A 26,410-nucleotide genomic window follows, 5' to 3' on the forward strand; every position below is an offset into this window, starting at 1 on the left:
TATAGGAGAGAGAAATTCATGTGGGGAACAACAAGAGGCTGAGTAATGATAACAGAAATTAGTTTTACTACCTGTTTAAGTTCTTGTTAAAGGTGTCTACCAAGAACTACAATATAAATGTAAGTCAGAACATGATGGATTTATGTTTCGCAGGGAAACAAGTGACTGGAGGGAAGGGCCACAATGTAGGCTGTAAATCTTTCCATCTGAATAAAACTAGAGGTAAGAATTGAGAAAAATAGCCACCAGTGAGATTTAGGTGAGATTGTTTCTGACACAGTAAAACAGTTTCTGGATAATTTAGAACACAGAGATCAAACAAAGATCTGGATGAAGTGGTTATTTATTTACAATCAGATGAGAAACTTCAATTAGTGCTGTGTCACGAAGACAAGTATTTTAGAAATGCTTTGTAGCAAATAGTTACACGAATGCAAATACACATACTGAAGAAGACATAAAAATGCTTCTCTCAAAGTCACCAACGCTTTAGTGTTGTTTTTGCTAATATTTTCTCCCAAGGGTGCATGCCCCCGGACCACCCTAGACAATAAGGGTACACTTCTTTACAGGTTCCTGTGTGTACCCCAAGATAAAATCCTGCTGGCGCCCATGATAACATGTACACAATACCGCCGCTCCCTATAAGCGGACTACGCAGTCTACGTAGGGGGGCAGCATCTTACCCTAGGAGGGAAACAAAAAAGTCCAACGTCTGCCTTACTCGCACATTACACGTTATTAAAGGACCAGAAAGCAGTTGCGGTAATGATAATTTTCATTCTTAGGTGAACTATCCCGTTAAAATACGTAAATAAATAAAATCCTAAAAGCTTCTTGCAGCTGCTTGAAGGAGATCCGCTATTAATCCATTGTGTTTTTACACTATCGTTTGTTCAGTTTAGTAGTGCTGAGCTATCCACGTCGATCACCCATCACAGCTTCTTAAACTAATTTTAAAAAGTGGAAACTACTGTCATCTAGCGGATAAGATATAAAACTGCATGTGAAATCCCCTTTCACCTAAAGATGCCAGAGCATTTAAGCAAACACAGAAATAAAGATAAAGGTCATAGAACATATAGTCTGCAGAAATGTGCATGTTATGTAAAAGAAATAAAATAAATAATGTGTGTGGCCTTAAAATGTAGCTATAATGCATTCAAAATAAATGCATTAGGGGTATTTAATTCCCTTTAATAGGAAATGTTAAAGTTTGTGTGTGCAGACCAATGTCAGTCCATGGCATAATACTGCATCTCATTCTTATTTTAATAATATACGAACTATACTAATCAAAAACTCCTGTTTTTTTCTCTCTCTCTTCTTCTACTTTTTGTTATAATTATTTATATTTGTTTCTTGCGGTCTATCCCGACACAATAGAAGCCAAAAAGAAAAATCCTGATTAAACAAAACACTGCAGTAAAGCCCAAATAAGCTTTGGTATTCAACATTGAATCTGCAATATTGTAACTAAGAATGATTGTATATTCTGCCACAGGGCCCTAGCTAGAGGGGTGAAAGTTGGTAATTATTTAAACAACAAATTTTAAACTGTATTTTTTTAATGGAAAGGGGCCCAAAGCAATCTACAGTCAAGGGGCCCAGATTAACTTGCTACAGCCCTGTTCCGCCATATTTTTGCTAATTTGAGTCTTGCACTGAACATTACACGACGATTAGCATAAGAAATATACATTTAGAAGGCTACAAGAATGTAACACCTTCAAAAAGCATGTGTCCTCATTGGGATCACTGTACAGCATTTGTACATTTCTGAAAATATTTAAAAATGTCAAATGAATGTTTCCACAAAGAAGGATCCAGAAAGATTAATCGCACAGTGGAACAGGCTGCTCAGTTGTGTCATAGATAAAGCTCTCATTATGGCACATTCTAGCCAATGGGACAAACACTTTCTGTACTAAACAAAACGGCACCAAGGCAGGGCGGCAAATCTTGCATACCACATTATATATTGTTTTTCAATCCTCTCACTAGGTACTAATTTATGACAACCGTTTAATATTGCGAACAACCGTTTTTTTTTTTTGTTCAGTCGGGACACATTTAAAATAAAAGCACTAATAGGCCGCAAAAGTATTGTTTATACGTCGATTTAGTATTGTTTCGAATGGACATTTGAAACATTGGGTTGAAAAACTTGACAAGTTCGCCCTTTTTAATCCCTGAAAGACAACAAATATCAATCCCCGTGCTCGTGGATGAGAGGCTAGCGCGAGAGGTGGCGCATGCGCATTGATACTTTGTGCCATATTGGAATGAGGTCGTGAACGATTAGGCGGAAAAACACACGGCATCTAAAATCGACTTGAAAAACTCCTCACTGGTAAGAAACGAAATGCGATCCCAAATATTTACGTATTTTACCCTTTGCACTAATCGTCCTTGACTTTAACGAGCGATTTTGCGTTGCCGGCATCTTTTTTCCCGTCTCCAAAAAAGGCGACTTGTGCTCGTATGAGTGCCTGGCTCTATTGCTTAAGCTATGACGTTTCAGTAACTTGACTTGGTTACAGGCGTTTTTAGCATGTGCACGATATCAGCCGCGCTCGCACAAAGAAAAAAAGCCTCGCAAAACAATGCATTTGAAAAGAGGCTTAGTTTAATATATATAATGTTTACTTGCATTATGTGTCTTTTGGAATGAAAGTTGCCCGATCGGCGTGCATGCATTAAATGCTATTATCCATTTATATGTAGCTAGCCGAACACACTTCGCTTGACCAGCCAATTATCATCCCTTTCTGGAAGATTTCTCAGAATAACACACATTAAAAAGGAAGAATATTAAATTATAGCAATTGATTCTGGTTATTGCTGCTTTCGTTATTTCTAAATGGCGGCTTTGGTTGTATAAAACACTGATGCATTTTTATCAAATAGTTGTTTATTTAAACATTAGTACGATTTAATATTTAAAGTTGTATGGTAAGCTTCCTCAACCACTTTCAGAAATTGATGACAGTTTCATTCTCTGTCCGGGTTACATAATGGAAGTTGTGTTGTAAGTCAACATCACTGTTATGAAGCACAGCAAGTTCTGCGGCAGCGCCACTCTCCATTGGTATAATACTGTTCAAAGCGCTCACTTACTGCAGCATGTTAGTACACAGTTTTCACTATTACTAAAAGGACTGTCCGTCGTTTAGTGTAACTATCAAAGAGACGCAATGAAAATAGTTGCAGTGGATTTGACGTTGAAATTGTCCATCAGTCTAACCTGAATATTGGCCTCATGGGTATCCAATATATACTACGAATAATTAGCTAGAATGTCTATAAAGCATTGCTAATGAATGTCGATCAGTCGGTTTGTGGTCCTGACTGTAGATCCACGTGATGGCGATCACTGCGTCATTTGTCATGGTCTTCTTTTCTTCAATAATGTTGTGTGTCATCGATGTACAGCTACAAAAATCGACATGGTAGCCATATTTGCCAAATGACAAATAATAACTAGAGAGGTAAAGTTTGTTAAGAGAAACTTGGATGTTGGCTTGACAAAGCCTGGCAAAGTTTCAGATAGACAGATGATAAATAGACAGACAGACAGACAGACAGATAGATAGAGAGGGGCTACTTAAAGCAGACTGAAGGAAACAGCATTCGTGTCATAATGTTGGTTACCACAAAAAAATATCTAGACATCCCTGCTTATCTTTAAAAAAGGCACAAATGAAGGTTATAATGAGGTACTTACAATGAAAGTGAACAGGGCCCAATCCATAAACACTAAAATACTCTCTATTTCAAAAGTATAGCCAGAAGACGTAAACAATACCCATGTTAACATGATTTTAGTGTGATTAAATCAATTACTAACCTTTTCTGTGTAATGTTATATCCAATATAACATCGTAAACCCTAAAATGACTGTAAAAACAAAGATTTAAACAACTTTACAGCTCAAATAATACACCAGTTTGTGTAAGTGCTTTTATAAAATTATAAGCATCACATTTCTGCCTTTAAACCCTCCAAAAATGGGCCCCATTCACTTATGTGCCATTGTAAGTGTCTCACTGTAACCTACATTTTTGCTTATTTCAAAGAAAAGAAAATTATTTTTTGCAGTAATCAACATTATGCCACAAATGCTGTTGACTGAGCTTAACTTTGAACCCAGGAATATTCCCTTAAAGGCACTGAGTGTGTTTGTTTACTTTGAATTGTTTGACAATTGGGGTTTGAAGACTCTTGACCCATTTGAACATTCTGTCAATAGAAGTTTGAGATTTTTGTCATTTTTGATTGCCCACTAAAGGAAAGCAATAGGTCCGATCAGTTAGAAAAGACATAAAACATGAAGTCAGAACAGTCTGAAGGTCCATATCGAGTTTGGTGGATGTAGCTTGAAAGCTCTAGGAGGAGTTAAGCTACAAACAGCGCTTTGAGAAGCCACTTTTAAAGGTGCTATACAAAATACAAGTTTATTTTTATTACATTTAATAAAGCCAACATAATTCTTGTTACTTCTGTAAAATTTAAGGACTATTCAGGTTCAATACAAGTTAAGCTCAATTGGCAACATTTGTGGCATAATGTTCATTACCACAAAATTATATTCAGCTCATCCCTCATTTAACTTTAGAATTTGGGTTACATTAAGGGTACAATGGATGTGAATGGGGCCAGTCCATAAACAATAAAAACTAAAAAGTATAGCCACAAGATGTAAACATTATACATGCTAACATGATTTTAGTTTGACAAATTTTCTGTTCTACACGATTGCATATAAAATTGCAAAACTTGCATATAACTTTACAATAATGAGGTTAATAAGCGATTTTATCACAATATAATCACATTAACTCTAGGGATATTCATGAGTAATTTGGTATTTGAATATTTAAGCGAAAAAAAACTAATATTTGAATATTCTATTATTTAAATGAAGGTAATTAATGAGAAAGAGACGTTGTAAAACGGTCATAAAGGTTGTATCACCATTCAAAAAAACAAGCTTCTAATTATAATCAAAACAAGCTTCTATCATGTCCTGTGTTTTTTTAAAATATTTACACAAGCAATGCGTGAAAACAATAAAAAAGAATAGAATGAAATAATTTAAGCTTACCCAAAGTGAAGAAAAAGAAACCGCTAATGAAGTAGACTGACACAGTTAATGTACAGGACGACTATAAACACTCGCCATATAATAGTTATCATGTTTATATTGTATCTCATGTCATATTTTTGTTGAGGAAAACAAGCATATCCACATGCTCAGTAAACTATACTCATTTATGCACACCAGTTTAAATGATGGGATGTCCCTTACCTCAGATAGCGAAGTCTTTCTCGGATGCCATGTTTGTTGTTTACAGAAGCGATGTGGGGATTACGTTGCTACGGGGACGGTGCTTTCTAACGAGCGCACACATATGAGAGTAAAGTGTACATCGCTTATCCAGTACATTTAAACATGAACCCAGCTTTCTTTAAACAGTAAGCCACATTCTCACAATAACCCGCTATTCTGGTGTCCATCTGAACATACTGACAGAACCGTTTGCTCAACAAATGTGATCAAATTGTGTCCACTCTCAACAGCGTCACCCAGTGCATTCTGTTATATCTGCCAGTTTTAGTTTGTGTGTTCAGGATTTAACGTGCATCTCACTGTATTAGTGTTGTCACGGTACCAAAATTTCAGTAGTCGGTACCAATACATTGAAATTTCACGGTACTCGATACCATTTTCAGTACCAAAGCAAAAACAGGTTACTAAACAACACTCTTTTATTAACAAAGTCTACAAAACATTAGCAGCAGAACTAAGAACAGAAATATGCCATTGAGCAACACTTTAATTTAAATATATTATTTTTGAATTATAACAAAACTGTACAATGTATGCTTAAAGTATTTTTGAACACTTATATAAGATTTGCTTCAACTTTTGCAACTTTTACTTAAAAAGTTAAGTTTTTACCAAGTACTAAAAAAAAAACTAAATAAACAAGCATACAAAAGAATGAATAAAAAAACTATTTCCAAACTAATGTGCAAAGTGCTCTCTTATTACTAAAGCTGCATATTGCTATTTTTCTTCACGATAAGAAATGCACAGTGACATATATTATGATTAAATAAGTCGCGAGTATCGCAATCTAATTAGCTGTATTAAGTGTCCGCGCTCGAGGGATGAGCATCCCCGAGGCAGAGTCTCTCTCAGCCGGGTGCAGTTTCAATCTCTCCCCCTTAGATCGGGACATTCGCGCAACTCATTGAAGAGGCACCGACCACGCAGAGAAATTCCAGTTTCTGAGTTTAAAGTTATTAACATGATCTGCTTCTGTATTATTTGAACTTTAATAAAGCTATAACGCATTAAATATAACTGCATTTAAGATGTAACACCGGGATGTTTCCTTTAAAGAGCTCCGGCTCCGCTTATTCCACAACAAGAATGCTTCTGAATTTACTTTTATTTTTTATAATTCCCTAATACTTTGGGATCTACATAAAATGCTGTGAAAGTTTAGAGTGCATCTGGACTGTGATCTGTGTAATTCTTCTCCTCCGTCAGGTGTGAACTGCAGTGCTGCTCTCTCTCATCATTAGTTTACTATGATTTAATTTGACGTTAAATGAGATCAAACCACTATTCGACATTGAACATTTTTCTTGTCATTTTTTTATTTTCGACATTGCCGATAATGTCGACTAATCGTTTCAGCCCTAATGCAAATGATAATATGCTTTTAACCTCACCTGCTTTGGTTGCTTGAATTAATCCAAGTGTCTGTCTTTCAGGTGCTTTATTAAGTTTGATGTGTTTCCTCCTTTCGCCAAAAAATAGCGAAAGCAGCGTTTACAAATAGGTTTTTGCTGATCTATGATGTTTCCCTTTTCATCAGCCTCAAATACAAAGAATTTCCAAACCTGGCTTTTTCCACTTTTAGACAAGATTCAGTTGAGACTCCGCAGCAACTTTGCTTGTCGCCATCTTTTGCTTGTTTTGAGCGTTCAAAAGTTCCCGACTCTGCATGGGTACCGGGTAGACCCGATACTCCGGTACCTTCAGAAATTCTGGTATTGTAAAAAAAAAATTGTTTCAGTACCGACTTGGTACCGGAGTACCGGTATTTTTGTCAACACTACACTGTATATATGGCCAGCAAAGCATAACTTTGTGAAATTCAAATAGTATTTTTACTATTCAAATATTTATTGCAGAACGAATATTCAACTACTCGTGCACATCCCTAGTTGTTACGTCTTGTTGGTCTACTTTTGATTCAATGTGCGTTGTTTATTGACTGGCACCATTCACTTCCATTAAAAGTGCCTTACTTTCACAGTGATTTTTTTTTTTTTAAATAAGCAAGGGACAAGTTGAAATATTTTTTATGGTAATTTTTCGATTCAGCTTAACACATATTGAACCCTGAATATTCCTTTAATTTATGAGATCTCCTTCAAACCATGTTAAAAGCTTTCAGAATCTTTATCATTGTTTTTTAATTTATCATTATTATTTTTAATTGTTTTTGATGACAGAGCTGGCTAATATCAAGTTTTATTGTAAGTGAAGCAAAATAAATTATGGTTGCCATGGTAATTTTTTTAGTAAGGGTAAATTCTTTACATAATGCCTTAAAGTTCAGTTGGTAATCTGAGGGACAGGGATGTGCTTTTCTAAACAGCCCTGGCTTCTCTTTTGAGTCCCTATTGGAGATCACTGTGACCCCCAGTACATTGTGCCCGTGGCCTGGGCTGCACCCCAGAGCCCTGGTACTGAGCTGGAGTGGAGGGGGGTGCACTGAAAGAGTTGATCCCAGCTGAGCTGGAGGGTCGTGGCCCTCAAACGGCTGTCAGGGAGAATGTCTGACTCTCTAATAGAGCCGTCAACCCTCACAAAGACAACTTGACAGCTTTTGATGAATAGACAGGGTTAATGCAACTTTGTTAGACATTTTCTTTCTTTCTGCAATCTTTTTTTTTTTTTTTTTTTAAGAGTTACTGTGTTGAGTTAAAAATAACTTTTTATGGTTTGCCTGATTTTTGTTTCTAGTTGAATATGCTGGTTTAGTTTAATTCTAGAGTGGTTCGTTAGCTTAATAAAAAGTATTGTCAGAATCATATATATATATATATGTACATTATATTTGCTTTATTATACCCGCGGTATAAGTGAAATATGGCATCTACACAAGTTTTGTCATTTTTTGAGGCTGTTATTGGTTGTTGTGGTACAGTTTTGATTATCAAAAGTGCTGTGGAGAAAACTGAGTGATGTAAGTGTGTTTTATCTTCAAAGCTACAAACACACTAGATTCCTCCTCCCACTAACTTAAATGAAATACGCTGTGTGTAGTATGGCTAGTACAATTCTTCTCATGTTTTTGTCTTGTCACACACACACACACACACACACACTCACTCACTCACTCACTCACTCACTCATTCACACATGCTTTGTAAGAGGCAAATACACAAAATCCAGAGAAAGCCTTTAATAATAAACATAATTCAGATTTCACAAATTATCTCTCTTTGTTTCAATCTCTTTGTTTGTTTTTTTACCTAATTATTCATGTAGAAGCTGTTGGGTTGTCCTCCGGGGGGTTCAGACATGAGCCTTGAGGCACTGGAGTCTGGTAAGTTATTCATTTTGTTTCTTTGCTTTTCATTCCTAAATAAATTGGAAAGACAACATTATAGTCTGCTCTCTGACCCTGAAAACTATTGAGAGTTTTTGGCTATATCACATATATTTAAATTAGAGGGGCACTGTGGTTGGTCTTGACACAGAATGGAGGAATTTTGTTTTCACAGCCTCAAACCTCAAGCAAAGGTCACTGTAATATTTCAATTTATCAGCCCTCACTTTCATGCTCTGTTGATATTGTTTGTTATGTGATGAGGCTGTGTCTGGTAAAAGCATTAATGTATGTGCTATTGGTTTTAATGTTTCAGATGCAGACTCTGGTCAGGATGTGTCAGAGTTTAACTGGGATGATTACCTGGAGGAAACCGGGGCACTTTCTGTTCCTCATCATGCATTTAAACACGTGAGTAAATGGCACCAGCACACAATAAAAGTGTTGTTCACTATCTGAATTTTCTTTTTGTGGATTTACAATATTGGTAACATTTAAAGATGGGATAATATATAGAGAATTTTGAAACATCACAAACTAAAATAAATGATGACTATTTACAGGGTTCGCACAAGTCCTTGAAGTGCTTAAAGTGCTTACATTTATTTTTCAGAAATGTAAAGACTGGAATACCTAGAAAACTGAACATTTGTTTGTAATTTGTTTCCATTAGTGCTGTCAATCAATAAAATATTGTATCTCGATTAATCGCATCATTTTTCAGTTAATCACGATTAATCCTAGAATTTGAAAGTGCTGAAATTTGACTCTAAATATTCTTATTTTCTTAAAATTAAGAATATTATTTCTTAATTAATTCTTAAAAATGCATTTCTTTCTTTCTTAGGAAAGAAAACAAACTATTATGTAACAATATAATGTTTTTTAACATTTTCAAAACAAAGCCTTCCACAGTATAAAGATAGAAATGCACTAAAATAGCAAGTAACAGTAAGTGGGTTGCATATTTATTGCAATGGGCATTAAATCTCATCCTCAACGATATTAATCAGCCACCAGACTGTGGCTGAAGACGCGTTCAGCACCAGCCTCAAGCTCCGCTTTGAAATACACATGATGAACGCTTGTAGACAAAAATGTCTAATTTACATTTTCATGATAGTTAAGACTTGATGTGCTTCTGTGGTAGTTAAATTGCGCTTTACAAAGGCTGAAAAATATTTAATTTCTTTCTCAAGTTCCATCTAAGTTTGTTTTGTACAACAAATTGCGTTAAGAGCTCCTTTTTCTTATCACTTTATCACTGACATTACTCTGGGAGGACACATCGCAAAGGTTCCTAGCATGAAAGTTTCAAAGAAACCGTGTGACTCATCTCTTGTTAATGTGCGCTGGGCCAAAATATTTGATGCTCCTTTAACTGCCGCCACCCTTAAAGACAATTTTAGAGCTTGTTTTACAAATGAATGTAAACTCAATGTAAAAACTTGTATATTGTATATATTATTATATATGCAATTTCATGACTTAATATGAATTGATAGAATGTTGAATTTTTAAATAAAAAAAAAAAACTAAAACGCGATTTATAATATTGATAACAAACAGGCTTGGAGCAGAAACAACTAGCTATCCCTTGCATGTTTTCACTTATATTGCTTTTCCTGTACCTGATCAAACTGAATGTAGCCAACTTTTTTGTTTGTGACCTGTTTCTGTCATACTTATTCATATAATCGTTGTTATATCAAATTGCGATTACATCGAATTAATGAACCTCATATCGTACATTGAACCAAATCGTGATAACATTTCATCCCTCCCCTTGTGACATTATGAAATCAACACTTATCAACTATTAACTTATTATGCTTCAGTGGTGTGTACATCTGCAGTAAGACCAATAAGTGGCCATTTAGAACTTAATTTCAGGGTCAGAAATTAACCTGGACAGGGCGCCAAGTGCCACCAAAAGTGTCAGAAATATTTATTAATTGCCTCGGAGGCAAATGTTGTTGAATGTGGAGCTAATATGAAGTAGTTTTTGATTTTATGATAACTTGTGCCTTATTAACAGCTGCTTTTCTGTTTGTCATTGATTTAATTTTATTCATCTTATTCAGCCCTGCCCCTTTTCCACGCTCCGCTCTTCCGAATTTTGTCATCGAACCTCCTGTTTGTATTGAAACTACCGAGAAGAGTTGATCAAAATGGATTATGCGTGGGAGCACAGAAAGCATTTTTCACCAAGAGTTGATGGTGTGAGTCTACACCAAATCTTTACAACGTGAAAATGCTTGAGATGTTTTTCTATCAATCTAAATGTTTGTTTTTTCCGACACCCGCGGTGTTAAATTGGACTTGGCAGATCACATACAGACAGCTATGACACACTGCACTTTTTCATAATACTAGCATTATAAAATTGTTATATGTGTAATTCTGCTTAATTTTGAGGTTTCAACTTAATCATTTGTGTTAAAATGTGTAGTTGACAAGAAATTTCCAACAGTGACAGCACGTATTATTACACATTGAAGTTCATAACATTGAGGAAAATTACAATTGAACTTTTTAAAATAAATTTTTCACCCAACATTTTTTAGAGTGATTAAAATAGTTAGATAGTGATATAGTTGCACCCTTCCCCCGTCCCGGTTTAGTGCTCAAAAAATCGCCTCGCCTTAACAACATGATGGGTGAATGACACAAAAAGATGGCTAGCTAGAGGTGTCGTACAGAGATATTTTTATGACTTTGTGTTGTCTCTTGGAGTTTCATGAACACCGAGGCACATCAGTACGTCCATAGCTTGAAGGTAGGATCTTGTGGATTTATGAATGAAGTACTCTTGCTTTAAAATCTCCCCACTCTACTTCCAGTTGTTATGACATCCCCTGAACACTTTAAAATACTCATGATAACTTTTGACAACTCCATAACCTGTAAATCCACTTCGCTAGCTAATTACACTTAGACATCAACACCATAGAAATCTATATAGCGACCGCTAGACTACTTTAATATTGCATTTAAATTTTCCTTTGTGCCTTTGCCTGCCGTAGGGAACAATGAAATGGCTTTTCTTGCCTAAATCTTGATGTTACACTCAATAGTTCACCCCTAAAATATTGTCTTTATTGAAAGTGATCATATCGTTTCAGAAGACTAGGAAAGTATATTTCTTTTTTTTATATTGTTTTTTCCCCTTTCATTTTTGAATCTGTTTTGCATAGTGCTAAATTTTTCATAAGAAAAACTGGTTCAAAGGTTGAAAGTTGAAATTGCATTCTAAGTTGCTTTCTAAATTTCAAGTAATCGATTACTCGTTTTGTTGTGTTGGAGTACTCGACTACAAAATTAAACTAAATGCCCATCCCTAAAAGAAGGTAAGAAATGCGTATGGCTTGTCTCGATGTTGACAAGCTAGTTTTTGTTCTTCTTCTATGCTCTACTATGATGTAGAAGGTCAACCAGAAAACGTCTACTAGGTGTGGGAAAAATATAGATTTTCCGATGCATCACCATCTTCGTTTGACCGATCTCGATACTTAACTCCCAAGATCGATCTTTTACTCTATGTGCATCCCTCTACTACAATGAGAGGAAGTTGCTCACATTAGCAAACAAATTTCATGCTGTGCGACTAAAATGTATATTGGAAACTGGCTGGTAAATGTTTAGATTTCACTTACCAGTGATTGTGTATTATAGTGGTGGAGTATTCAGCAGCGAGGCCTTTTCACTGTGTGTTGAGAGTATTAGATGTTCCGTGTAATGTGTGTCCAAAGACGAGATCCACAAGACCTATTTGTCATTGAATAATGTCTCTTTTAATACCCTTTGTGTTCTCTACAGTCAGTTGTTGATCAAAAACAGCAAAAAAGAAACATTTCTAATCACGCATTGGACAGATGACAAAGCCATTCGAGTACCTCTTGTTAACATACGCTCATCTACAGACACTGTTTATAGAAATGCCATCTTTCTTAAAGAGACAGTATGGTTTTTAACATGTGTTCAACAAATTGATGTAAATACCTGTAAATAGTACAAATTATGATTACGCATTGTGTCATGCATACTTGGACCGAGAAATGAAGACTGTACGTCACAGCAAAACCCCACAGGTATTCCAATTATAACTGCTCATGTAAACACACTCAATGATTTTCCTTTACAGGTGGATCAAGGTCTACAGACTGGCCTGGCTCCCGGTATGAAGCTGGAGGTGTGTGTGCGGACAGAATCAGAAACGGCATACTGGGTGGCCACAATAATTACTACCTGTGGTCAGTTGCTGTTGCTGCGATATGAGGGTTACCAAGATGACCGACGTGCTGACTTTTGGTGTGACATCATGACCGCTGACCTGCATCCGATTGGATGGACCAAACAACAGGGTCGACCAATGAGACCTCCTGAGGGTGAGCCAAGTGTCTTCTGAATGACTTCTGAAATTTTTTCTAAAAGTCAAACTCATCATCTCTCTCTCTTCTCGTGCATCCAGCATTTAGCAGCTGACTCTTGAGTTTAGCGTGAGTGTGGGCAAGGAAGCACATTTTTACTGAACTTACAATGTTACACATGTAGAAACATTCATATACCCGTTAATCCGAAATGCAAATGCCGTTATTCTGCTTCTCTGTAAGCGAGCGATACGCTAACACTATCGCTCCTGCTTGTAATAAACAAAGCTGTTAAAGTTGCAGGTTGGAGTGGTCTTTTGACACCTTTCAGATCGTGGCACTAGCTTATTTTACACCATCTTTGACAAGAATCGTAAAGCTAACAGAACTACTCGGCTGCAGTTACACTAGTTACATCTCTCATCTCCATCTCAAGAGCTCATCTGACATATACAGGTATTTTCTCTGCCATCTGAATCAGTCAATTTTTTAAATGTTGTAATATATAAAACAATAATAATAATATAATTATATAAATATTATTAAATTAATAATATATGTGATATGAAAATATATGGTCTGTATTTAGTATATAATCTGTTTTCAATATACGATATTCAATGTAGTTATATTCAAAACGAATTATGCAGCACAGTTCTCTTTCATAATTTAATCTGTTAACATATCCAATACATATTATCAACTTTAAACTGCCATTTATAATTAAATGACATGTTTTATCTTTTTTTATTATATTTGAGATATTTCACACAAAATAAAAACGGTCATCACTTTCCTTCATGCTGTTGCAAACCTATATGACTTTCGTATTTCAGTGGATATCAAAAGAAGAAATTAAGGAGTTTCAGTCACCATTTACTTTCATTGATTGAAAAAAGATGCAGTGACATTGAATGAGACTAAACGTTTTGCTTAACATCTCCTTTTTTGTTCCATGGCAGAGAAAAATTCATACAGACTTGAGGGTGACCAGTGATGACAGAAATTTCATTTTTAATTGAACTGCCTTTTAACTACCTGTTAAAGGCCAAGGAAGAATATATAAATATTTTTCAGGACATGCTAGACCTTATTCACAGCAGCGCTATATTACATTTTTGACGAGGCTGTGAGGGATGCACGTACAGTCTCTTCAATGGGCCGTACTGCAGTTCAAAGTGTTTTTGGATTATTCCACTGTCAAAACATTTGAAAATATATTTTCAAGGACACTCGGACAAAAAACTCCAGACAACATGAGTTGTGGAAAATCAGATGTGATCTAGGTGTTTTTTATAGCTTTATACCATGCAGCCTTAAAAAGTCTTAAATTTCATTCCTTCGAACTTCCAGAAACCCTGTATAAAGGGAAAGTTCAGCAAAACTTTTCAGCATGGGTGCTTATTGTATGCCTTCTTCCATGGAATACATAAGGAGATGTTAATGGTCAAAGGCATCAGCTATTGGCGATCACTCTGACCATCACTGATCCTGAAATCATTGTCTGTTTGCTCAACCCAAATGTGCATTTCTCTCAATGAATTAATAAAATGTTTAGCCAATCTCTTGCTGGTTTTTCCAGACACATTCAGAAGCATTACCGCTTTTCACAGTGTCGGTATGGCTCGCTTCGTGCATGCGCTTGTGAAAATGATATTATTACGGTTTAGTATTTCTCTGTAATGTAGAACAGTGTTAGCAATGTTAGTGATAACATTCTTTCACAGCCCTGGAACTCAAACCATTTTCTGATACTAGTGTTTTTCCTTGACGCCTAAACACAGCCAATCACCGGCACTTTAAGATTTGGGCACATCTAGCATGCTACATGCTTATTATCACTGACGTTGACGAGATTAACCCCTTAGGTATCGACATTTGGTACCGAACGACTAAGCTTGTGCCCCGATTTAAAAGGTTGTATTAAACATGCTTACTAACAATAAAGAGGACAAGTCATCTTTTAAAAATACCTCTAAATGATAATCATTGAATTAAAGGGGGGAAAATACTTTTTAGCGAGTTTATTTCAGTAAATATTTACTGCAAAAAATCATATTGTTTATTATCAAGTTTTTTGTCTTGATTTCCATTCAAAATGCAAAAAATCCTTAAAACATGATACATTTACTTAACAAGCAACATATAATATATTTAGACTTGCTTGAAGAGAATGTATCTTAAATATAAGTGTTTTTTGTCTCTTGGTTATACTTCCACGAATGCAGTAAAGAAAAAAAATATACTCCTATTCAAGATCTATTCTTTAAAAGCAATTCTAAATAACTTATATGCTGCTTCTGAGGTGAATGTATATATTTTTTAAGGATTTTTAGACATTTAAAAATATTATAATTTTTTTATATTATATTCAACGTTCTCAGATAAAAGAGTGCTCTGCTGTATAGCTCCCAAAGTAAATGTATGTTGTTTTGAAGGAGTTTTATATATTTAAATATACCTTCTCTCACCATTTTGTTCACCTTGATCCATATTTAACTCACACACACACACAAAACCTCTCTCTTCTTAGTATAGCTGCGTAGAAGAAGAAACAAACAGTGACGGATATATTATGATACAATATGTTGCGAGCCATTACGTTATAATCTGGCTGCATCAAGTGCGCACACGGGGGACAAGCGTCCCCGTGCCAAAGTGAGTATCAGCCGGGATGCAGTTTCAATCTCTCCCCCTTAGATCAGGTCACTTCACTTGACTCAGAGAAGTGGCGCTGGCTGCACAGAGAAATGCCAGTTTCTGAGTTGTTCTTATTTACATGACCTGCTTCCTTATTATTTGAACTTTAATAAAGGATGCAATAAAGATATAACGCCGGGCTGTAGACTGTGCAGGCTAATTTCTGATAATTAGCCCTTAATTGTTTCATTTCATTTAATTGTTTCATTTGCGTTGGCCATCCAGGTAAAGATGGTTTGAATTTAGGCTTTACAGAGGTTATGCACTTAATTCTATGTATCAGCTGTACAGTGCCAAATTTGCATATTTCTTTAGGTTGTTCAACTGCCGTGTAGCTTGCAGCATAGTGCTAATTCCTGTAGGTGGTTGTTCACAGTCGATTTGTGGCATATTCAGGAAATGGGGGAGGGGTGTTTGTGTTAGGGCTTTTATTTAGCTTGCATCTTGGTGATGGGCACAGCCTTTTCTCTTCTCAAATTATTGGAGAACCCATTTTAATACTTAAAGCTTCTTTTATCTTGTTTTAATGAAATCTTTGGAATAGAGTGAAGATGGTACAGGCGTAGAGGAGTGCAGATGGTGACTGCCATTTTCATTCTGCCAAGCAATCCTTATTGACAGCTGGACTTATGCCCTAAAATACCAAGCCGATATAATTGCAAAATGGCATTAATATTTTGACATGACCAGTATATTAGATGATCAGCTATTTCCTACTTTAATTGGGTTATATATTTTTTTTATATAATTGTATTATTCCCCAGTGATCATAGATGTAAATCTATGTATTTGGTGCATTTTGGTGTGTAAAATGAGATTTAACACTAATCTAGATTCAGGACTAAACAGGCTCGAGTTTGCTGTCAGCTCCAATACAGTTTGCACTAACTCATCCTTCAATAACTGCCACTTTACAAAGCCTGCATTGTTTGGTAAACCTGTGACCATAAAATCCATGCTGAAATGTGCCACTCAAACTTTTGTTCAAATGATATGGCCCCTTTAACCTTTAAACTACGGCCCTGTATCTTTGCTTAGGTGTGCGTGAGAAGCATCAGGACTGGGAGGCTCTGCTGGAGAAAGCGCTGACTGAGTCCTGCAGTGTACCTGCTAATCTACTGGAAGGGGTGAGAGACCCCTTATATTTGTTTAACCTCTGGGCTTGTAAATAAGCAACAAACAAATGTTCCATTTACATAGTCATTAAAGGGATAGTTCACTTTTAAATTAAAATTCTCACCCTCATGTTATTCCAACTCTGTTTAACTTTCTGTTATGCATAGAACACAAAAGAAAATATTAGGCAGAATGACAGCCTCAGTCACCATTCACTTTCATTGTATGGGGAAAAAAATGCAATGAAAGTTAATAGTGAAACTGTTACATACTGCTTGACATCTCTTTTCATGTTCCATAGAAAAAAACAGCCAAACAGGTTTAAAACAACATGAGGGTGAGTAAATCTTGACAGAATTTTAAACTTTTGGTGAACTATCCCTTTAATGACATATGCAACAATGAAATTTCATTGAAAACAAAACGTAATTATTAAGATATTTTGTGTTGTTTTTGTGTTTATGTTTGTGTCTTTTGCTTGCGTGGATGTAGGCCCAGCGAGGCTGTAACCCTATAGATCTGTTAAGTTCTGGTATGAATGTCGAGCTAGTGGACTGTCAAGATGCTGGAGTGGTCTGGCCTGCAGTCATAGAAGATAATGTAGGGGGGCGCTTACGACTTCATTATGCTGGCACAGAGGGGCTCCCAGACAACCATTCCATCAAATGGGTCTTCTACCTGGACCCTTTGCTTCATCTGCCTGGCTGGGCACAGGAGCACTGCTGCACTCTCAGACCACCAGCAGGTGAGGGTTTCATGAAGATTGTGTATATAATTAGTAGGGATGTGCACGTAAAAATACTATTTACGAATAGTAAAAATAGACGAATAGTAAAAATACTATTCAAATTTCACTAAGTTTTGCTTTGCTGGCCATATATATACAGTGAGATGCACGTTAAATCCTGAACACACAAACTAAAACTGGCAGATATAACAGAATGCACTGGGTGACGCTGTTGAGAGTGGACACAATTTGATCACATTTGTTGAGCAAACGGTTCTGTCAGTATGTTCAGATGGACACCAGAATAGCGGGTTATTGTGAGAATGTGGCTTACTGTTTAAAGAAAGCTGGGTTCATGTTTAAATGTACTGGATAAGCGATGTACACTTTACAATCATATGTGTGCGCTCGTTAGAAAGCACCGTCCCCGTAGCAACGTAATCCCCGCATTGCTTCTGTAAACAACAAACTGGCATCCGAGAAAGACTTCGCTATCTGAGGTAAGGGACATCCCATCATTTAAACTGGTGTGCATAAATGAGTATAGTTTACTGAGCATGTGGATATGCTTGTTTTCCTCAACAAAAATATGACATGAGATACAATATAAACATGATAACTATTATATGGCGAGTGTTTATAGTCGTCCTGTACATTAACTGTGTCAGTCTACTTCATTAGCGGTTTCTTTTTCTTCACTTTGTGTGAGCTTAAATGCTTTCATTCTATTCTTTTTTTGTATTCGCGCATTGCTTGTGTAAATATAAAACATTTTTTATTGTATTTTTTATACACAGGACTAGGGATGAGTTGCGATCTTCGAATGGTCGAATAGTCGAACTGCGTGCGAAATTCGATCATAAAATAGCTTTTTCGAATATCATTATATTTTCCGCGCCTACCATCACAGATCGCGCAGCAGGGTATTTTCAGGTCAGGGACACAAGGTGTCGCTAACATGAATGAAACCCCCTACTGCGTGATCTAGCTAGGGTACACGTTTTGTACATAGTGTAAACAAAAAACAGAAGAAGAGCATTGCCGTTAACTCTGCGACCAACCATGCAACAACCAAGAAGCTCCGTGTGGGACTCATTTAAAAAAATTAACAATGATAAAGTTGAGTGTAAATTATGCCAAGCAAAGCTGGCATACCACCACTCTACAACAACGATGCATAGCCACCTGAGATCAAAGCACCCGGCAGCAGCTTCATCATCCTCAGGCAGCACGCAGCAGTCAATGGCTAGTTTCTTGGGTAGACGTAAGTTGGATGCTAGGCGCAGTGAGCAGATCACTATGCTAATTACTAAGATGATAGCTAAGGATATGCTCCCTGTCAGCGTTGTTGAAGGAGAAGGTTTCCGGAGTTAATGAAATTCATTGAGCCTGAATACACCATTCCAACAAGAAAGACAATCACAACCAGAGTAGAAAAAATGTATGGTGAAAGTGCAACTGATCTGCGCCGCCGTTTAGCGAGTGCTCGTACAGTTTCATTGACCACGGATTCGTGGACGGCACTGACAACTGAATCATATGTTACGATCACTTGCCATTATATGCTTAACTGGGAGATGCAGAGTGCCGTTCTGCAGACCAAAGCCATGCCAGAGCGACACACGGCTGAAAATCTGGCACTTGTTCTTTCTAATGCTCGCGACCAGCGGGGGCTAACTGGAAAGGTCACAGCCTGCGTGCATGACAACGCAAAAAACATGGTTTTGGCCAACGCTAACGATGAACTTGAATGGGACTCACAGCCCTGTTTCAGCACACACACTTCAACTTGCAATAAACGATGGTTTCAAACTACCGAACATAAAACACATAATTGGAGCTGCTAATCGCCTAGTTTCCCATTTCCACCACAGCACAGTTGCAACACAGGCATTAAAGCAAAAGCAACAACTCCAGAATTTACCTGAGCATAAGTTAGTGCAATCCTGTAAGACCAGGTGGAATTCGGTGTATGACATGTTCCAGCGCATATTGGAGCAGCGATGGGCCGTGTGTGCTGCCTTATCAGACAGGAGTGTCACTAAGCTATCAGATGCACACACCCTAGAATTGACAGATGATAGTTGGATTGTAATGGAGGAGGTCTTACCCGTGTTGCACACGCTAAAATGTGCCACTACTGCCTTGTGTGGGGAATATGAAGTGTCCGTCTCCATGGTGTACCCGGTGTCCGTAAATTTACTGTCCAAGCATCTCAAAGAAATCCCAGGGGAGAACGCCAAAGTCAAGGGATTCAAAAGCACAGTGTCTGTATCACTGGAAAAGAGACTCGGTCCTGCAGAAGTCAGCAACGCACAAAAGGTTGCATACATCGCATCATTCCTAGACCCAAGGCACAAGCACCTGAGATTTGCAACAGACGATGTTAGAGGCGCTGTGCAGGCCGAAGTCAGAGACCTCCTGTCCAGCATTGATAACGCTGGAGACACTGACGTAGAGGGAGAAAGGTCTACCGAACCACCAGCGGCTAAAAATCCACGAAATGACACCCTCTCTGCTGCCGCGATTGCTGTTTTGTTTGGCGGAGCAGACAGCAACAGCCACAACCGAACTCTTGCAATACTGTCAAGACATATGCCCACCAATGAACGCTGACCCCATGACATGGTGGAAGGCCAACGAGAAGAAATATCCCCGCCTGGCAAAGTTAGCAATCTCCTACTTGAGTGTGCCTGCGACCTCTGTGCCATCCGAGCGGGTCTTCTCCGCGGCTGGACTAATTGTTAATAGGTTGCGCTCGCGTCTGCTCCCAGAACATGTTGACATGCTCATTTTTTTGAACAAGAATATGACATATGCCTAAGCGTTAGACTATGAATAGTTACACTGATTAAAACTAATTTGTTTAAAAAGTAGGCAGGTTCGCATAAAATCATTATGACATGTATCCTTCCGCATTTATTTTATTTTTTGATCTAACGAGCATCTGGTTTGGCGATGCAGAAACGGACTGTCTTGCTTAATGTTTTTTTTCCTTTTTTTGTTCTTCCAATTAGCCTACTGTGTAAAAAAAAACACGACAAAAACAAGTTCCTTGTTCAATTAATAAACAGTTTGTTTGATGACAAACCGCAAAAGATTAAATTGGCCTCCCTTTCTGTCACTGTGAGTGTGCGTTTTTTTTTCCCTTCCGAGTTTCGAACATTATTCGACTTTTGCTCCTTGATTATCGAATGGCATTTTTGGCAGATATTCACATTTACACAGGACATATATAAGCTTGTTTTGAATATAATTTTTTATGTTGATGCAACCTTTATAACTAAACATATATTGTACAACGTCTCTTTCTCATTAATTACTTTATTTAAATAATAGAATATTCAAATATTTTTTTTTTTTAATGAGCTTAAATATTCAAATACTAAATTATTGATGAATGCCTATCCCTAATAATTAGTATATTTTATTATAAGTATATCCATTCAATATTTATTTCCACACTACATTTGTAAGGAAAACCATATGCTGTTAACAGAATTTTGCTTAGTATATTAAAGTTCAGTATGCATGGATTGATCTACAATGTTCGCTGAACTTCAAAACATTTTTTTAAACCTCTTCACACTTCTCAGCATAAGACTCACAATTGCTGTGTGAATTGCCAGTCTTAATCTGCAAACTGGAATGAAGCAGTTGTTGTAAAGATGTACAATGGTGTTATAACCTCGTGCGACTCCGCGTACCCATGCACGGACGTTGTATTTTGGCTTCACTATAAGCAGCACATAATTTAAATGTATTTAAACCAACTGATCTCAGTTCTGAACACCCTTGGCTGTCAGTAAAGTGTTAAACTTTAGAGTACAGAGACATGTGACAAAACAACATGGCGCCAATCACAGCAGAGTTAGTCTTTGTGAGGGAGGCCAACAAAACTACATCTGGCAAGAAACCTAATTAAGTTTTTACATTGAAATCAGTTTGAGTCAAAAGATTAATGTCTGGTTTCATCCGATATGCCATTTTTAAAGTTTTTGGAATTAATGGCAAAACGTCACTCTGCTAAACACAATGTACACTATTGTGTACTTAAGCACTGCTTTTCCCTAGAAATCCTATATTTACTGTGCATGATCACATTGAGAATCAATGGGTTCATCCAACAGCTGAAATGTTGCTTTCATAGACTTTATATGGTGTTAGGATGAAATATATAAAATAGTTTTGTATTATTTAAAAACTATTATTTTCAACTTTGTCTCGCTGTTCACATATGTGGACATACATTTTTAGAAAAACTATTTGCTCTAGAATATATATATATATATATATATATATATATATATATATATATAAGAGGGTCAAATACGATATATATATCATATATATAATATATATATATAACATAATTATTATTATATTTCATGTTTATTAGGTGCTACTAGTTACAAAGAGAAATGGAAAATGTCCACAACATTCACACTCTGGTCTCAATAGGATAAATATCTGATAATGATAAATATATCCATAAATGCGCATCAAACTAAAAGACCTAATTGATCTCTGTTGAAATGTTGTGACATTGATTTAAAATAATACAGTTCAAAGATTTTGAAGTTTCATACTATGAACTACCATATATAGTTAAAAAGAAAAACATGCAGTATATAAATACTGTGTCGTTTTCAGTACAATATTATTGCTAACACACGTAGCTAGTTTTCATGTTAACCCTTGTATGGTATTGGGGTCAAAAATTACCCCTTTTAAACTTTTCTTCTTAAATAAACATGGTTTCCTTCATCTAAGTGGCATGAGAATTTGTGACTTTGCTGACATTACCTACTGTATATATACACACACACACACACACACACACACACACACACACACACACACACACAAAAAGTGTGCTGGATTATGTTGGTGTGAAAAAAATTACCTGTCATGGTGTAACCCCACATTTGAAATGAATGAAAGTTTTTTTTTTTTCTGTCAAGTAAAATCAATAAATCCGCCACAATGCAGAAGATACACATACAGAAATAAAGGGGTGGTACTATAACACATCCACAATGTGGAATGCATGTTCTCACACACCCACAAACACACAAACAAACACAGGAATGGATAGGTGAGACTGCAACAGAGATCATTTTTTATAGAATTGTTTATAGAACATTACACATCCACAATGAACATGCATAGAAACACAGAGAGAGAGAGATGAAAGGATAAGACCATTACACATCCACAATGAACACACACACACACACACACACAGATCAAAGGCTGATATATATCTTCTTCAGAAGATGATGAAACTACAGGCCCCTGCACCTCACAAAAGGAAAAGGTGTCAAGTGTGTCTCCATATAATGGATGTGAAAGGCAGCATGATATGCACAAACTGCAAAAAAAAACATTTGCAAGGCTCACACCTTTTTCGTGACCTTCTGCCAGATGTGCGTGGATTCATGAAAAAAGACTATGATACTTAGTATCATTCCCAGTGTTCTGTACTGTTCTTGTTTTTAAATATATATTAGGGCTGTCAGTCGATTCAAATTTTTATCTAATTAATTACATGGTGTCCCGATTAATTAATCGCGATTAATCACATATACAAATATTTGCTGAGAAAGCCCATCATATAACAATAACCCAATATATAATGATTATACATATTTATATCCATATATAATTATACATAGTTATCTTTAAATATTTAAAAATTGTATGTATGTATGTATATATATATATATATATATATATATATATATATATATATATATATATATATATATATATATATATATATAAAATATTCAGATAATTAAAATGCTTTACATTCTTGTAGCAGAAGAGTTAATCATTGATAAGACATACAAAAACAGCTTTAGAATACAATGTATTGTTTACTACCATATTATTGATCATAAGTCAATCATTGGCACACAGTTCACTGCAATCCATTACACAAGTGAATTTGTCAATCAGTTGGAGATTTATTATGAGGGCTCGTTTAAGGGCCCGTCAATTTACACCTACGTCAGACATGCTTGTGTAGCGTCTCGGGTGCGTTGCATTATAAACATAAAATTTTTCAAGTTAAATATAGTTTAATACTCAATCTTTAAACACATCTTGAGATCTCATAGTTCGCATTTGCGCTCCTTCAAGTGTTTTGAATGCAAGAACGTAAGGCATGTTTGTGTTGTTCTGCCTACTGAAGTATTTTCTTCACTGTATAAAATGCACGATGCTCATACAGCAAAAATTTCACTTACTGTCCTCTGGTGTAAATAGGTGGTACTACAAGCTTGCATTTCTCAGGAATCTTCCTTATTATGGTCCGATTAATTGCGTAAATTTTTTTAACGAGTTATTTTTTTGTCAAATTAATCGCACTGAATTAACGTGTTAAATCGACAGCCCTAATATATATATATATATATATATATATATATATATATATATATATATATATATATATATACAGGTGAAACTCGAAAAATTTGAATATCGTGCAAAAGTTCATTAATTTCAGTAATTCAACTTAAAAGGTGAAACTAATATATTATATAGACTCATTACAAGCAAAGTAAGATATTTCAAGCCTTTATTTGATATAATTTTTATGATTATGGCTTACAGCTTATGAAAACCCCAAATTCAGAATCTCAGAAAATTAGAATATTACATGAAATCAATAAAAAAAAGGATTTTAAATACAGAAATGTCGGCCCTCTGAAAAGTATAATCATGCATATGTACTCAATGCGGCGTGGCATGGATGCTATCAGCCTGTGGCACTGCTGAGGTGTTATGGAAGACCAAGATGCTTCAATAGCGGCCTTCAGCTCTTCTGCATTGTTTGGTCTCATGTCTCTCATCTTTCTCTTGGCAATGCCCCATAGATTCTCTATAGGGTTCAGGTCAGGCAAGTTTGCTGGCCAATCAAGCACAATAATACCATGGTCATTGAACCAGGTTTTGGTACTTTTGGCAGTGTGGGCAGGTGCCAAGTCCTGCTGGAAAATGAAGTCAGCATCTCCATAAAGCTTGTCTGCTGAAGGAAGCATGAAGTGCTCTAAAATGTCCCGGTAGACGGCTGCGTTGACTCTGGACTTAATAAAGCACAGTGGACCAAGACCAGCCGATGACATGGCTCCCCAAACCAACACAGACTGTGGAAACTTCACACTGGACTTCAAGCATCTTGGATTATGTTCCTCTCCATTCTTCCTCCAGACTCTGGGACCTTGGTTTCCAAATGAGATGCAAAATTTGCTCTCATCAGAAAAGAGGACTTTGGACCACTGAGCAACAGACCAGTTCTTTTTTTCTTTAGCCCAGGTAAGACGCTTCTGACGTTGTTTGTTGTTCAGGAGCGGCTTGACAAGAGGAATACGACATTTGAAGCCTCAGTCCACTCCTTGTGAAGCTCCCCACACATTTGAATGGCCTTTTCCTGACAATCCTCTCCAGGCTACGGTCATCCCTGCTGCTTGTGCACCTTTTTCTTCCACACTTTTCCCTTCCACTTAACTTTCTATTAATGTGCTTGGATACAGCACTTTGAGAACATCCAACTTCTTTTGCAATTACCTTTTGAGGCTTTCCCTCCTTGTGGAGGGTGTCAATGATGGTTTTCTGCACAACTGTCAGGTCAGCAGTCTTCCCCATGATTGTGAATTCAACTGAACCAGACTGAGAGACCATTTAAAGGCTCAGGAACCCTTTGCAGGTGTTTAGCTGATTAGAGTGTGACACTTTGAGCCTACAATACTGAACCTTTTCACAATATTCTAATTTTCTGAGATTCTGAATTTGGGGTTTTCAGAAGCTGTAAGCCATAATCATAAAAATTATATCAAATAAAGGCATGAAATATCTTACTTTGCTTGTAATGAGTATATAATATATTAGTTTCACCTTTTAAGTTGAATTACTGAAATTAATGAACTTTTGCACGATATTCTAATTTTTCGAGTTTCACCTGTATGTATATATGTATACACACACATACACTGACCTAAAGGATTATTAGGAACACATACTAATACTGTGTTTGACCCCCTTTCGCCTTCAGAACTGCCTTAATTCTACGTGGCATTGATTCAAAAAGGTGCTGAAAGCATTCTTTAGAAATGTTGGCCCATATTGATAGGATAGCATCTTGCAGTTGATGGAGATTTGTGGGATGCACATCCAGGGCACGAAGCTCCCGTTCCACCACATCCCAAAGATGCTCTATTGGGTTGAGATCTGGTGACTGTGGGGGCCATTTTAGTACAGTGAACTCATTGTCATGTTCAAGAAACCAATTTGAAATGATTTGAGCTTTGTGACATGGTGCATTATCCTGCTGGAAGTAGCCATCAGAGGATGGGTACATGGTGGCCATAAAGGGATGGACATGGTCAGAAACAATGCTCAGGTAGGCCATGGCATTTAAACGATGCCCAATTGGCACTAAGGGGCCTAAAGTGTGCCAAGAAAACATCCCCCACACCATTACACCAGCACCACCAGCCTGCACAGTGGTAACAAGGCATGATGGATCCATGTTCTCATTCTGTTTACGCCAAATTCTGACTCTACCATCTGAATGTCTCAACAGAAATCGAGACTCATCAGACCAGGCAACATTTTTCCAGTCTTCAACTGTCCAATTTTGGTGAGCTCTTGTAAATTGTATCCTCTATTTCCTATTTGTAGTGGAGATGAGTGGTACCCGGTGGGGTCTTCTGCTGTTGTAGCCCATCCGCCTTAAGGTTGTGCGTGTTGTGGCTTCACAAATGCTTTGCTGCATACCTCGGTTGTAACGAGTGGTTATTTCAGGCAAAGTTGCTCTTCTATCAGCTTGAATCAGTCGGCCCATTCTCCTC

At 36.8% G+C, this 26,410-nt stretch overlaps 1 protein-coding gene across 1 annotated transcript in view; it reads left to right on the forward strand.

Annotated features, from left to right (window-relative positions):
* The first annotated feature begins 2,279 nt into the window (after nt 1-2,279).
* LOC127625654 (scm-like with four MBT domains protein 1) overlaps nt 2,280-26,410 on the forward strand; it is a 41,598-nt gene continuing 17,467 nt past the window's right edge. The window contains exons 1-6 of the mRNA XM_052100963.1: nt 2,280-2,353; nt 8,579-8,636; nt 8,956-9,050; nt 12,784-13,027; nt 16,748-16,836; nt 17,318-17,570. Of these exons, the coding sequence (XP_051956923.1) occupies nt 8,612-8,636; nt 8,956-9,050; nt 12,784-13,027; nt 16,748-16,836; nt 17,318-17,570 (706 nt within the window). The 5' untranslated portion in view covers nt 2,280-2,353; nt 8,579-8,611. The remainder of the gene's footprint in view (nt 2,354-8,578; nt 8,637-8,955; nt 9,051-12,783; nt 13,028-16,747; nt 16,837-17,317; nt 17,571-26,410) is intronic.

This window comes from Xyrauchen texanus, chromosome 32, assembly GCF_025860055.1.
Source record: "Xyrauchen texanus isolate HMW12.3.18 chromosome 32, RBS_HiC_50CHRs, whole genome shotgun sequence".
Taxonomy (NCBI): Eukaryota; Metazoa; Chordata; class Actinopteri; order Cypriniformes; family Catostomidae; genus Xyrauchen; species Xyrauchen texanus.